The sequence below is a fragment of the Gorilla gorilla genome, chromosome 9 (genome assembly GCF_029281585.2).
Source record: "Gorilla gorilla gorilla isolate KB3781 chromosome 9, NHGRI_mGorGor1-v2.1_pri, whole genome shotgun sequence".
NCBI classification, from domain to species: domain Eukaryota; kingdom Metazoa; phylum Chordata; class Mammalia; order Primates; family Hominidae; genus Gorilla; species Gorilla gorilla.
The window spans coordinates 142,123,814-142,137,464 of record NC_073233.2 but is presented as its reverse complement, the minus strand read 5'-3'; the positions used below and the strand labels follow the sequence as shown (position 1 = coordinate 142,137,464).

Sequence of the window (13,651 nt, the reverse complement as noted above, 5' to 3'; positions counted from 1 at the left end):
TCACCGTGGAACCTGGAGTGCAGAGTACATGGAGGAAGGAAGCAGCAATGCAGGGATGTCCAGGGTCTAGACAGACCATCACAGGCACTTGGATTTGGGGTGGTGGCCAGGGAGAACTAGGGTGTAGGAAATACTGCTTCAAGCCTCAGGTAGAATTCTGGTATAAATGGGTCTGAGCCCCGGTCCTAACCTGAGATAGACGTGTTGTAGGCCAGGTCAGGAACATGAGTTCAGCATGAACTCATGAGTCTGCCTTTATTGAGCAGACACCCTGTTTCAGAATGGCATTCAGCTCATGAAGAAATCTGAAGTCAGATTTTTATGTTTCCTACTAAAGCTGAAAGCAGAAGTGGACACATGGCTCTAACCTTGTGGCCTTTTGGGCTGTTTGAATATCCTGGATTTCGATTCTTAGTAAGAGAGTAATAACTTCTTTTTACAAGGCTGTGATAAGGTAATCACTCAGATTTAGCTGGTCTTCCGTTTGTGTTCCATATAATTCGTGCAGCTCGTGCTGTGTGAAATCCGTAGACCGCATCCCTGAGTTGGTGGTGTGGGTATGTGTGTTCCTAGTGGTTGTCCTGAGGGCTGGGGAGAGGATGCTGACCGAGCTCCCAGCTTACTAAGATTTCTTGAGAATCCTGGAGGTTTCCTGATCCACATACCTAGAGAGTGCTGCCTCTTGTCACTCTAAGGGAATGTTCTAGGAAGCATTACTTGGAATGTTAATTTCTCCTGACTTTTCAGCAGACAAACAAGAAACAAAATAGTCCCTCTTCTCCAATTAGGAAGCTTGCAGGATCTGTGCATCTTAATCTAATCAAGGCTGAAACTTGCCCTCTTAATAAAGTCCCAGTGAATACAGCAGCCAAGATGAGTTGTGGATATCACACATTGGCTCTGGCTTCCAGTTTCTCTTGCTAGAAAGCTCTGTGACTACATTTTCAGCCCTGAGCGTGTGAATCCTGGCATGGGTTTATGTTGCTATGGAATTTATTTGTATAGATGGTTCAGCGAGTTTTTCACTAGGGCTTAAACTCCACAGTATCTTGCCTGTTGGTCACCTCCACCCATGTGTATTCTTGACCTAAACTGAGTCGATTGGCATGGACATTAAGTCCTAACTCGGAGGGAACCCTCTTCTTGTGGAAGATTTGCTGATTCTATCTGGCTTTACATTTTCGTATATGTGACTTCATTTCTGAGGAGGAAGTTCACATAATGTGGAAACTGCCATGCCATAGTAGATTAACTATAATAAAATACCACAGAAGATAAATCCCTGTTTGTTTAGTGGTTTTTTTCATTCTTGTCACAGATGGTTTACCAAAGTAACCCTTGTTTAGAAATAACTTCATCTGATGCTATGACCCTTGCCTTTCAAACATGGGTCATTAAACAACATAATTTGTACAAAATATAACTGACTACTCTTAGATCAGACAGGTGCTTCTGGTTGTCCTTAAGTGAATTTTGCCTCAAGGAATTCTCGTTATTAAACAGAGTTTTATTTATTTATTTTCATATTTCTAGGTCAAGCTGCTCCCATATTTCCTAGGTGAATAGTCAAGGTGTAATTATCTACAGTGGAATTTTTATCTGGGCTTACTTCCATCATGATTTCTCATCTACCTTCTCTGATTTTTAATTGATATGTGTGCTGTGAACACAAACTGATTTGAATTTTGGCATAAGGAGCACCACTGGGGAAAGGAGAAGTCAGTCTCCTACACAGTCCCAACGCACTCCAGAGCCAGTGTCTGCTGTTTGGACAGTCTTTGACACTGCTCCTCTCCCAAGGAGAGCTGACTGGTGCTCCTGTGTGGGTGGAAATTGCATTTGAGCTCTGAAATTAAATTAAAACACTGGTCTTGACAGTGCGAATGGATCACAGTGAGTCCTGCACCATGTTAGTTTGACCCCTGAGCAAAAATCAGTGCTTTGGCACTCTGTCACCTACTATCATGATGAACAGAAACTCTCTGGTGGCCTGTAGTCAAACAGTTTGCCTGTTTACATCTGGCATTGAAAATCTTCATTTTGGTGGGGTCCTGGTGGCATCTGTGTCCCATGTGCAGCATTGCACAGATGTGTTGAGGGCATGGGTGGAAGGAGAGTGCCCAGGGCTTGCTGGTGATTCCAAAGCGCATTGAGTCAGTTGCTTTGCAGAGGGAACTTGTCCTCCTGATCCAAACTGTGAAGCTCTCGTCATTAATCCTTATTCTTGAAAAAAGTTCCAGTTACTAAAATTGGTTTTTGTTCATAATTGTGGGTGACAAACTTGAAGTTGGGAGGTGAAGGCCAGATATCCCTTTTCTGGTGACTGTTGTCATTGCATCAGTCTTATAAGACCACTGGCCTGTGATTGATTGCAGAAGCAGCTTTGGGGTTCAGTTGGTCGATTACTTTCCCCACTTGAACTGCAGCTGGATGACAACACCTTGTGTCAATTTTGAAAGGAAACCTGGTGGAAAAAATATACTTACCTTGGATTAGAAAGGAAGCTGTGGAGCAAGGACAGACCAAATAGCTGAATTTCTGTCTTCTTTGGATCCGAGGGAACTGTTTATTGGGATAGATTTTGAATCCCTACGCTTATGTACAGCTCTCTTCTGCTCAGCAGAGTTCTTGGTGTATTCAGAGACTGTTGGTACATAGCAAATGGGTCTCCCTCTTTGTTTCTCTCACCTTTGCAGCTTCGGGGAGTTTTGCCTAGCTCACCTGTTACTGAAGAGGAACCCTGTCATGTTCTTCCAACACTTCATTGAATGTATTTTTCACTTTAATAACTATGAGAAGCATGAGAAGTATAACAAGTTCCCCCAGTCAGAGAGGTCAGTGAAGCAGCTAAGTCTGGTCTCCTTGTATCTGGGTAAGAGCTGGGGGAATCAGGGGAGGTTGGGCTCTTTGCAGGTAGTGGTTGGACACAGACCCTGCCCCAGGTCTTTACTGTGGCTTGGCAGGATGGCGTAAGAAAATACAGTCGTGAGAATCGCTTCCTAAGGGCAGCGCCTGTGATGAGCACTGGGATCTCTGTAGTGCACTTGAGTCTTTGGCTTGCAGCTTTTAGGATGCAGTTAAAATGCAGTGTTAAATCCCTTACACCCATGCCCATGTGATGCAGTGAACTTGTCCCATTCTGCCACAGAGAGAAGCGGCTGTTTTCATTGAAGGGAAAGTCAAACAAAGAGAGACGAATGAAAATCTACAAATTTCTTCTAGAGCACTTCACAGATGAACAGCGATTCAACATCACTTCCAAAATCTGCCTTAGTATTTTGGGTAAGCCCAGTGTGTATGGGAGAAAATGTGTGTGTTTGCAAATGAAATGCTGTGTTGATAATGGCCCAGCAGGCCTCTAGTAAGGGAGACCCTGGCACTGCAGGAAGACCCCTGTCATCTTGTCCTTCTCTGGCATCAGCTGTGCCCCAGACAAAACACCCTTGCAGACCCCCTGACAGCCTCAGATGGCCCCCCAGTTGTGGGAATTACACCTCCTCTCTGGGCCAGAGCATTTCTCAGAAGCTCACGTTTTTCTCTCTCTCTGTCTGTCAGCGTGCTTTGCTGATGGCATCCTACCCCTGGACCTGGATGCCAGTGAGTTACTCTCAGACACGTTTGAGGTCCTCAGCTCAAAGGAGATCAAGCTTTTGGCAATGAGATCTAAACCAGACAAGGACCTCCTTATGGAAGAAGATGACATGGCCTTGGCAAATGTAGTCATGCAGGAAGCTCAGAAGAAGCTCATCTCACAAGTGAGTGTGTTGCTCCCCTAAGATCATCTTCTCACAAGTGAGTGTGCGCCTCCCCCAGGCTCATCTCACAAGTGAGTGTGCAGCTCTCCCTAAGCTCATCTCACCAGTGAGTGGACCCTTTCCCCTAAGCTCATCCCACTAGTGAGTGTGCTTCTTCCCCTAAGCTCATCTCAGAAGTGTGCCCCTTCCCCGAAGCTTATCTCACAAGTGAGTGTGCCCTTCCCCCCAAGCTCACAAGTGAGTGTGCTTCTCCACCTAAGCTCATGTCACAAGTGAGTGTGCAGCTTCCCCTCAGCTCATCTCACAAGCGAGTGTGCTGCTCCCCCTCAGCTAATCTCACAAGTGAGTGCACCCCTCCCCCTAAGCTCGTCTCATGAGTGTGCCCCTCCCCCAAGCTCATTTCACAAGTGAGTGTGCCCCTCCCCCTAAGCTCATCACACAAATGAGTGTGCCACTCCCCTAACCTCATCTCAAAAGTGAGCATGCCGCTCCCACTAAGCTTATCTCACAAGTGTGTGCAGCTCCCCCTAAGCTCATGTCACAAGTGAGTGTGAAGCTCCCTAAACTCATGTTGCAAGTGAGTGTACAACTCCCCTAAGCTTATTTTACAAGTGAGTGTGCAGCTCCCCCTAAGCTCATGTCACAAGTGATTATGCAGCTCCCTCAAGCTCACGTCACAAGTGAGCGTGCAGCTCCCCTAAGCTCATGTCACAAGTGAGTGTGCAGCTCCTCTAAGCTCATGTCACAAGTGAGTGTGCAGCTCCTCTAAGCTCACGTCACAAGTGAGTGTGCAGCTCCCCTAAGCTCATGTCACAAGTGAGTGTCCCACTCTTCTCACCATCTACTGGCTTCCCTGTTCTCCCTGGAATCCTGGTGCCATGCTCTGGTGCTGACTTCTTTCTTACTGATGGCTTTAACTCTTGCCAGATGGTGACAATTCTCAAACCTGTTTCCCACTCCAGCATTTCTCATGAGCCTGAGCTCAGGTCCCCCTGCTGCCAGGACGTGCTCCAGGTGTCTCTGACTTACTCTGTCAAAACTCACTCAGTCATCTCTTCTTTCTGCTCTTCATCTCCCCTTTCTCCCACAGTTTATGGTGCTCTTGCAGACTGGAGTCTGGTGTGTCAGGCTGAGGCTTTTGTTGGCAGGAGGTGTAGAATTTGGATCTGAATGACTGGGGCAGAGTTTGGCTGCCGCAGGCCTCTGCAGGCCTGTGTTTTCCTCCTAGCCTGGATTGCCAATGTGTATTTCCCACCTGGCCCCTGAAGGCTTTTGACTCCAAGGATATAGACTCTGATCATATCTTGCCACAAGATCCTGCCTGTTTTCTCTTACCAATCTATCTCTCTAGTTCTGACCTTATTTAAGCTTATCCCATTTCCATGGTTTCCTTACCACCCTTTCTGTTTCTGGTTTCTTTCTGTCACAGGCCATGTACCACCTTGCTGCCAGAGCAGTCTTTCTTTCTTTCTTTCTTTCTTTTTTTTTTTTTTTTGAGACAGAGTCTCACTGTGTCACCCAGGCTGGAGTGCAGTGGCACGATCTCAGCTCACTGCAAGCTCCGCCTCCCAGGTTCACGCCATTCTCCTGCCTCAGCCTCCTGAGTAGCTGGGACTACAGGCCCCTGCCACTGTGCCTGGCTAACTATTTTTTTTTTTTTTTTTTTGAGACACAGTCTCACACTGTTGCCCAGGCTGGAGTGCAGTGGTACGATCTCTGCTCAGTGCAAGCTCTGCCCTCCTGGGTTCATGCCATTCTCCTGCCTCAGCCTCCCTAGTAGCTGGGACTACAGGCGCCAGCCACCACGGCCAGCTAGTTTTTTTGTATTTTTATTAGAGATGGGGTTTCACAGTGTTCGCCAGGATGGTCTCAATCTCCTGACCTCATGATCTGCCCGCCTCGGCCTCCCAAAGTGCTGGGATTACAGGCATGAGCCACCACACCCAGCCCAGCGGTCTTTCTTAAGTACAAATTTGATCATGTTATTATATCTGAAACAGACTAAAGGCAGGTTGACTGTGAGGGGTGGCAGGAAGCTTTTGGGTGATAGATGGTGAGTGGTCTGTAGTGGTGGTTATTCCATATAGACTTTTGTCAAAGCTCATGGAACTGTTTGTTTAAAATGGGTAAATTTATTACATATGTTATACTTCAATAGTGAAATCTTTAAAAACTATGCTTGTGGCTTCCTATCATCTTCTGAATAAACCCTGATTCTTCTTTTTAAAGGTAAACAAGAACTTCTGGGTGTGCCTTCCACCTTTCCCATACCTCCCTCCATCCTCACCTCTAACCTCTCCACTTCAAATTGCCATCTGCACCTCAGTTGCGAGCTGCACCCTACTCGTGTGCTCTTGCCTCTGGGTCTAAAGTCTGCAGCGCCCTCACCCACCCATCCTCCCTTCTCCACACATCCTCAGGATCATCCATCAGATGGCCATGCAGTCCTTAGGCATCCCATCTCCATACCTAAATTCCCTAACACCCTGCCACTTAACACCTCTTCCCTTGAGACACACACTGTCTAGAAGTGGCTGGAGGGCAGGGATGCTTAGCTTCATTTTGCATCCTCAGAGGGTTAGCTCTTTGCCTGGACAGAGAAGGTGCTTGATAATACTTGTCAAGTGAATGCATGGAAGCCACTTCTTAAGACTATTCCTGAACATAACATCTGCTCACATCTGGGTTTATTAAATTGCTTATTTCTCTACCTGTTGTCCTCCTGTTTCAGGAACTCTGATAAGACTTTTTAGAAATGAGTGGTTTACAAGGAAGAAACATATACTAGTGACTTTAAATGAGAAGGAAAAGAGTACTTTCAGCTTCAGGAGGATAAATCTTGCATATGTGGGCTACTATAGTGCTTTTTTTTTAATTTAAAGAGATTCGCTGGAGAATATTTGTGGTTAGTGATCATTCAAGGTAAAGTGTGAAGACTTGGTCAAATCAGGTACTCTGTATCTAAATGCATAGTATTTTGTGGATGTGCACACAGAGAGAGACAGAGCTGGCTGTCTTCATGCTTAGCCATTTTTAGACCATTGTCCCTTCACCAGCAGGAATACGAAGTGTCCCTCTGGGTAGCCAGAACGAGCTGACTTCTGTTCCAAGCGGAGGGTGTTGAGTTGAGGACTGAAGGTGGAGCAAGAGCCAAGGTCCCTCAGGGTCTTCTGTGGAGATTTGGGGCTTTTGTCAAAAGCTACTCAACATGTTTCTAATTCTTTTTCCCCATTTAGAATATATGAGTAGTATTTGTCCCCACCCTATCTTACAAAGCCTTCAGAGTGTTTTGAGGTAATGCTTACAAAGTCTCCCAGAGAAAAGCAGAGGTCCTCTACATCCCCAGTATCATAATGAAAAGCAAAAATAAACTTACATAGTGTGGTAGGGTGGCTCTACTCAAAGAACTAGATCAAGGAGAGGCCTTTGTCTTTCAGAAGTTCATACATCGAAAACATGTCTTTGTTTGTGTTACCAGGTTCAGAAGAGGAATTTCATAGAAAATATTATTCCAATTATCATCTCCCTGAAGACTGTGCTGGAGAAAAATAAGATCCCAGCTTTGCGGGAACTCATGCACTATCTCAGGGTAAGGGTGGAGCCTGTGCTTTTGTGGTTGTTGTCCTACCAGTTCATTACTTAGGATCTTCTGTCAGTTATGACGGTGCAGGCAATCCGTGAATGATTAGAACCCCAAATTCTGCAAACCCAACATTACCTTGGTAACTGCTGTGGAGCTAGGGGTTGGCTGTGGGTTCCACCAAAGCCACTCTTTCCCTTGGATGTGCAGCCAGGGCCGTGAAGAGCCGGCCCACTGTGCCAAGCAAGTCTTCCCTTAATGGAGTTCGAGTCCATCTGGAAAACTTTCCCAGCTGGGGTCAAGAACACAGTCATCTTCGTTCATGCTGCTTGGGGGTAAGGTGAAAATGAGTCTTCGGGTTTGATTTCAGGGTGCTTACCTTTTGCACTGACTCAGATTCACAAGGTCAGGAAATAACTGCCCTGCAGGAGCTGCCTTGGGAGCTGCCATCACCGGGCTGAATTCTTTGTCAAGCAAGGGGACCATGAGGAGCTCAGTCGGAGCAAACCCAGGATGTGTTGACTTGCAGGGCAGACCTAAGTGGGGCCTCAGACCTTTCTGGCAAAATCTTTTACTAAGAAATAAACACAACATAGTTTTTCTTTAATTCAGCAGTTATATCTCTGTTCACATTATGTGTTTTTCTTCCTCAAAAAAATGCTACAATTTTTTTTCCAATAAAGGCCTCAACAAAAATTACATTGAATATAAATTTTCAAATAGCTTTTTATACTAGGAAGCCAAGGTAGGAAAGATAGTCTCATTGTATGATAAAAATAAAAACTTGCAAATATTCTTGTATTTATTGCCTGACTTTAGACCCTAGAAAGGAAAAAAAAAAACAAAACAGAGCTTTGATCCTACATAGACTACTTAAACACTTAAGAAAAATAAGCCTTCCTCCTGCTTGTGAGTGCACACACAGAGGATGGCCACACGCTGCTTGTTGTCAGTAGCTTGAGGGAGTCTCTTCATTGGCCTGTGGAACCCACTCCTAGTGGCAGCTGGAAAAGTGCATGGATTCCTTCTCTTTGTTGAGACTTCCCTCCCCGTTGGAACTGCAGTGTCTTTTTCTCCCTATTACTGTTAGGTGGGATGATTCTTTCTCTTAGCAAAGTGGTCTTGCCCCCGGCACCCCTCTTTAAGACCTAAGAGTGTGTTTCCCTAGGTGTGAGAAAAGGTTTTCTGTAAGGTCTTCAGAAGAAGACACAAAGATGGGATTTGAGCCTTAGTTGGAATCCCCTGAGAGCCAATGGGGAGGCTAATGTAGACAGATGAGCAGCTTTCAGATCCATGCATCCTGGGACTTGCTCCAGAGGCTGTGTCTGAGCATGTCTTTCTCCCATTGGGAACCTGGGAGAGATTGCCCATTAACTGCCAGATAGCCAGGATGCTGCTTAAGAGAGAGAACTGTTAGTTACTCACATATTTTTCTGCTTGTGTGGCCAGTGGTGTTTGCTCCAAATATACCATTGTACCTGTTAGTTACTGGAATGGAAATCATCTGCTTTCAGTAATGTCAGTCCTGTTGTTCCTACTATTTATCAAGCAACGTGACTTGGGGGGCTTTTTTCTTTTTTAACTTTTATTTTACGTTCAGGGGTACATGTGCAGGATGTGCAGGTTTGTTACACAGGCAAAGGTGTGTTGTGGGGGTTTAGGGTTTACGTTTTTATTCAAGAAAACATTAAAGGATGCTCCTGGCTCTGTTTCAGGAGGTGATGCAGGATTACCGAGATGAGGTCAAGGACTTCTTTGCAGTTGACAAACAGCTGGCGTCAGAGCTTGAGTACGACATGAAGAAGTACCAGGAACAGCTGGTCCAGGAGCAGGAGCTAGCAAAACATGCAGATGTGGCCGGGACGGCTGGAGGTGCTGAGGTGGCACCTGTGGCACAGGTAGGTGTGGGGCCCGCTGCACTGTGACCAGACAGTCCAGTCTGCTGTCTGCTACCAGTCTGTTGTTTGTCTAGCACCTCTCAAAATCTCCGTCATCAGAGGTTAGTCAGCCCGAAGGCCTCGAGAGTGCTGCTTGTTGGCCACTCCCTCGTGCCTTTCTGTCTGTGATGGATTTCCTGTGCTCCAGACCTCCCACAAGGACGTGGTGCAGGAAGTGAGCTGGCAGCAGCAGTAGCTGGTGACTATAGATCCTAGGTCTGCCAGGGTGTGTCAGTGTGTCCCCATCTTCCCCCAGCACTCCCTCTTTAGAGCAGACCAGCACACGGCCATTTCTAGGAGTAGCTGTTGCTCACCGTCCTGAGGAATGCACGCAGATCTCTTGTAGGAAAGACCAGTGAGCACAAAGTAGCATACTCCTTTTTCTCTTCTGTCATGCCACAGCATCTACAAGTGACAGCTTTCCCATAGTATTCTGTTTCTGAAAAGGAAATTCAACTTACCCAGGGTTGATATGGCTTCAAAGTACATTACTTATGGACTTGCTCATAGTACGTGAAGATTCTATTCCAATAAAGTGTTAAAATGGAGAAAGGGAATGGCTTGTACACTGTTGGTAGGGATGGAAAGTAGAACAGCCACTATGGAGAACAGTATAGAGCTTCCAAAAAACTAAAAGTAGAGGTAACATATGAGCCAGCAGCCTCGCTGCTGACCATATAGTCAAAAGAAAGGAAATCAGGATGTCGAAGACATACCTGCACTCCCATGTTTATTGCAGCACTGTTCACAGTAGCAAAATTTGGAAACAAATGTCCATCAGTGGATGAATGGTAAAGAAAATGGGGTGCATATATACAGTGGAGTACTTTTCATCTATAAAAAGTGAAATCTTGTCATCTGTTGCAACACGGATGAACTTGGAAGACATTATATTAAGTGAAATAAGCCAAACACAGAAAGACAAAGATTGTATGTTCTCATTCATATATGTGAGCCAAAAAGGTTGATCTCAGGGAGTTAGAGAGTGGATTTTTGGTGATTACCAGAGGCTGGGAAGGGGTGGGAGAGGGGGGATGAAGAGAAGTTGGTTACTGGGCACCAAAACACAGTTAGATAGAAGAAATAAGTTCGACTATTCAGTACAGTGGAGATATTACAGTTTAACAATTTACTGTATATTTCAAAGTACATAGAAGAATTGGAATGTTCCCAACACAAAGAAAAGATACTCACGTTTGAGGTGATGGAGATGCCAATTACCCTGATTTGATCATTACATTGTCCACATGTATCAAAATCTCATATGGACCCCCCAACCATGTACAACTATCATATATCCGTTTTTGAAAACTTAAAAAGTATTAGAATGTACATACTCTTTATCTTCTCTACCAGGTTGCCCTGTGTTTAGAAACAGTGCCAGTTCCTGCTGGCCAGGAAAACCTCGCCATGTCACCTGCCGTGAGCCAGCCCTGCACACCCAGGGCAAGTGCTGGCCATGTAGCAGTATCATCTCCTACACCTGAAACAGGGCCATTGCAGAGGTTGCTGCCCAAAGCCAGGTAAAGAGCCCCTGGAGGCCACATCAGGGCTGGTTCTCTGTGGTGATGTTCTCAGAGGCGTCCCTGCCATTCCCACCAAGCATGGGCAGGAAAGTCATTGTCATTGTCTGGCCTGCCACCCCGCTCCACACTCTGCCCTGGGAGGTTTGAATGAGGGTGGTGAGGGATGCGCCAGTGAGGAGGCACGCGGGGACACAGTGCAGCACTGTCACCTCTGCAGTGGTCTGCAGTGAGAAAGTCAGCGGCTGTGGCTGTTCTCCACAGGCCCATGTCCCTGAGTACCATTGCAATCCTGAATTCTGTCAAGAAAGCCGTGGAGTCAAAGAGCAGGCATCGGAGTCGGAGCTTAGGAGTGCTGCCTTTCACTTTAAATTCTGGAAGCCCAGAAAAAACGTGCAGTCAGGGTAAGCCTTACGTTTGGTGCCAGACACAGTAGAGCATTTACAGATGAAAACACAGAACAAGCTCTTCTTATTCCTTTCAAAGCGGTGTGTTTTCTTATCTTTAAAACAAATAACGTTAATTGGGCTTTTAGGATGATGGGTAGTAAAACAATGCATATTTATTCTAGGAGATTTGGAAAATAGAGTGAAATATGAAACTCACCCATAGCAGTGAGGCATTCCTTCCTCCAGCTATTCTGTTCCTCTTACACACACGTGTTTTGTTTTGTTTATGGAATTGTGATCTGTGCGTGCATTGTTTTATGACCTGTTTCCCTGCATTCTTAAGTCAGATGTAGTAGACAGCTTCCATGAACTTTTCTTTCCAACCTTTGCTTTCAGTGGCTTTATAGCACTGTGTCTGTGGAAATAACTGATTTATTACTATCCTGTTCTTTGAAATGTTGATTTTCAATTTTTCCATATAAATACTGTCACAGTAAACATCCTTGTACATGTAGCCTTGTATGTATGTAATCCTTGGGATTAATTCCCAGCAGTCAAAGGCCATGGATATTTAAAAACTTTGGATAGTGTCAAACTGTCCTCTATCACTCATGCCAAATTAGACTCTTTTATTTGTTTGAATCCTAATGAGAATGGACATTTTTTCTCATGTTTATCATTTATTTGTATTTCTTCCTGAATTGCCTCTTCATAAGAAAATTGTAAACACTAGTGATTTTGACTTTACGTCTTGCAGATATGTTTTCTCATGTGGTTGTTTTGCTCTTCGTTATTGTTTGGGGGTATTTCTGGACAGCTGCAACTTTTCTGTTCTAGTGTCTTCATACAGTTTGGAGCAAGAGTCGAATGGCGAGATTGAGCACGTGACCAAGCGGGCCATCAGCACCCCCGAGAGTGAGTAACTGATCTGATCGGAACACGCGGGCTTCTCCTCAGTCTCTCCTGCAGTCGCGATGTGTTTGCTAGAGTCGTAGTAAAACTCCTTCCGGTGCAGGATAGTTCTGATGGTCAGAACCATGAGTGCATTGCTGAGGTGGAGTATTTCACAGTGACCACGGTCGCTTGATCCATGAGCACTGACCGAGTATGTTGTTCCAGTGTCGTTACATTCAGTCAGTCAAACACCACAGTGGCCTGCGGGGCAGACAATGCCGTTGAGGCACAGGTAGGTCGGGTGACTGACCCAGTGGTGCCTTCTGGAGGCGGCCCTCCATGTCTCTGGGCTGTCCGGGTGCACTGGGCGCTGCTGGGTGGGCCTGCTCCCAGGGCGGGCAGACGTCAGCACCAGCAGGTACCACGCACGCTCTGCAACTGCCAAGACCAGAGACCCGGGGACCCCTGCTCGGAGCCTGTGTCTCATTCCCTTCCATGTTTTTTCCTACTGTTTGTGCTTTTCCTTTTATTTCAAAACAGAGGTGAGTTAGGAGAGTCGAGTATTCTTTTCCTATTATCTTGTTTGATAGCTTCATATTGTCTCAAACCTCATAAAAACCATTATTTTGAGAAAACTCTTACAGGAAGAAGAAATGCTTCCTGTCCCAAATCTGTGGAGTAGTGGCCAGGCCCTGCCGCCGTGTCCCTGTGTGCCCCTCGCTCTGCGCCCGGCTGTGCACAGTGCCCTCGGCAAGCTGCATCCAGCCCCGCTCGTCCCTGGCCATTCCACTCCTCACTGTTTCCACAGACCACAGTGCCTGGAACCTGGGAGGTGTCAGAGATCTCCTCCCGGAGACTTCTGGGAGGGCAGAGCTGGGCGCTGAGCCCAGGCCTTCTGGTCCCAACTCTCGTGCCCCTTCTCCAGCCTGTCTCCTAGTCCTGACTGCAGGGGAAGATGAGAGCGTGCTAAGGTGCTCTTCCTGGTAACAGAGCAGCAAGGTGTCCTGCCGTTCGTTTAGTCACTGCTTCAGTCAGCTCACGTGTGTGGAGCACCTGCTGTATTCTAGCTACTTGCTTGTTTGGTTCTGTCACACTGATGCTGTGATCTCTTAGAATAGTTACCAGGTTAGAGGTAATTTTCATCCAAGTCCCCCTTTGAAGGGAGTTTATCCCACCCCCACCCTCAGACGACAACCAAATCATGACGGCATTTGTCATTAAAGGCAGTGGGTAATTTGGGATCCTGCGTCGTGGACAGGTGCGATGTTCTGTGTGTTAGAGCTTGCTGTGTGTTCGATGTTCCTGGCTCAGGAGTGCCAAGAGCTTCTATTTTGGCAGTGAGGTGCCATATGCTGAAGAAACGGGGAGAATGCATCTCATTTTAGTTGTGCTCATCCTGTGAGTCCCTGATGTCAGTGTTGGGTTGTTTCCTAGCAGCTCGTGTTTCTCCACAGGGCAGCCTGGCGTGGAGGGTTCATGCCGCCCTCATCTGCATGTGTGGAGCCATGCTTTGTGCTGGAAATCAGGCGCCCGGTGTCATTGAGTTGGTAGAGTACTTGTTCTTGCTCCAGGC

General features: G+C 46.3%; 1 protein-coding gene across 2 annotated transcripts in view; it reads left to right on the top strand.

The window, feature by feature from the left end:
- NCAPD3 (non-SMC condensin II complex subunit D3) overlaps positions 1-13,651 on the top strand; it is a 70,260-nt gene that overhangs the window by 53,630 nt on the left and 2,979 nt on the right. For both annotated transcript variants that reach the window (XM_004052465.5, XM_055356430.2), the window contains exons 26-33: positions 2,697-2,834; positions 3,149-3,282; positions 3,556-3,755; positions 7,234-7,344; positions 9,051-9,233; positions 10,629-10,795; positions 11,060-11,199; positions 12,022-12,099. In XM_004052465.5, the coding sequence (XP_004052513.1) occupies positions 2,697-2,834; positions 3,149-3,282; positions 3,556-3,755; positions 7,234-7,344; positions 9,051-9,233; positions 10,629-10,795; positions 11,060-11,199; positions 12,022-12,099 (1,151 nt within the window). The remainder of the gene's footprint in view (positions 1-2,696; positions 2,835-3,148; positions 3,283-3,555; positions 3,756-7,233; positions 7,345-9,050; positions 9,234-10,628; positions 10,796-11,059; positions 11,200-12,021; positions 12,100-13,651) is intronic.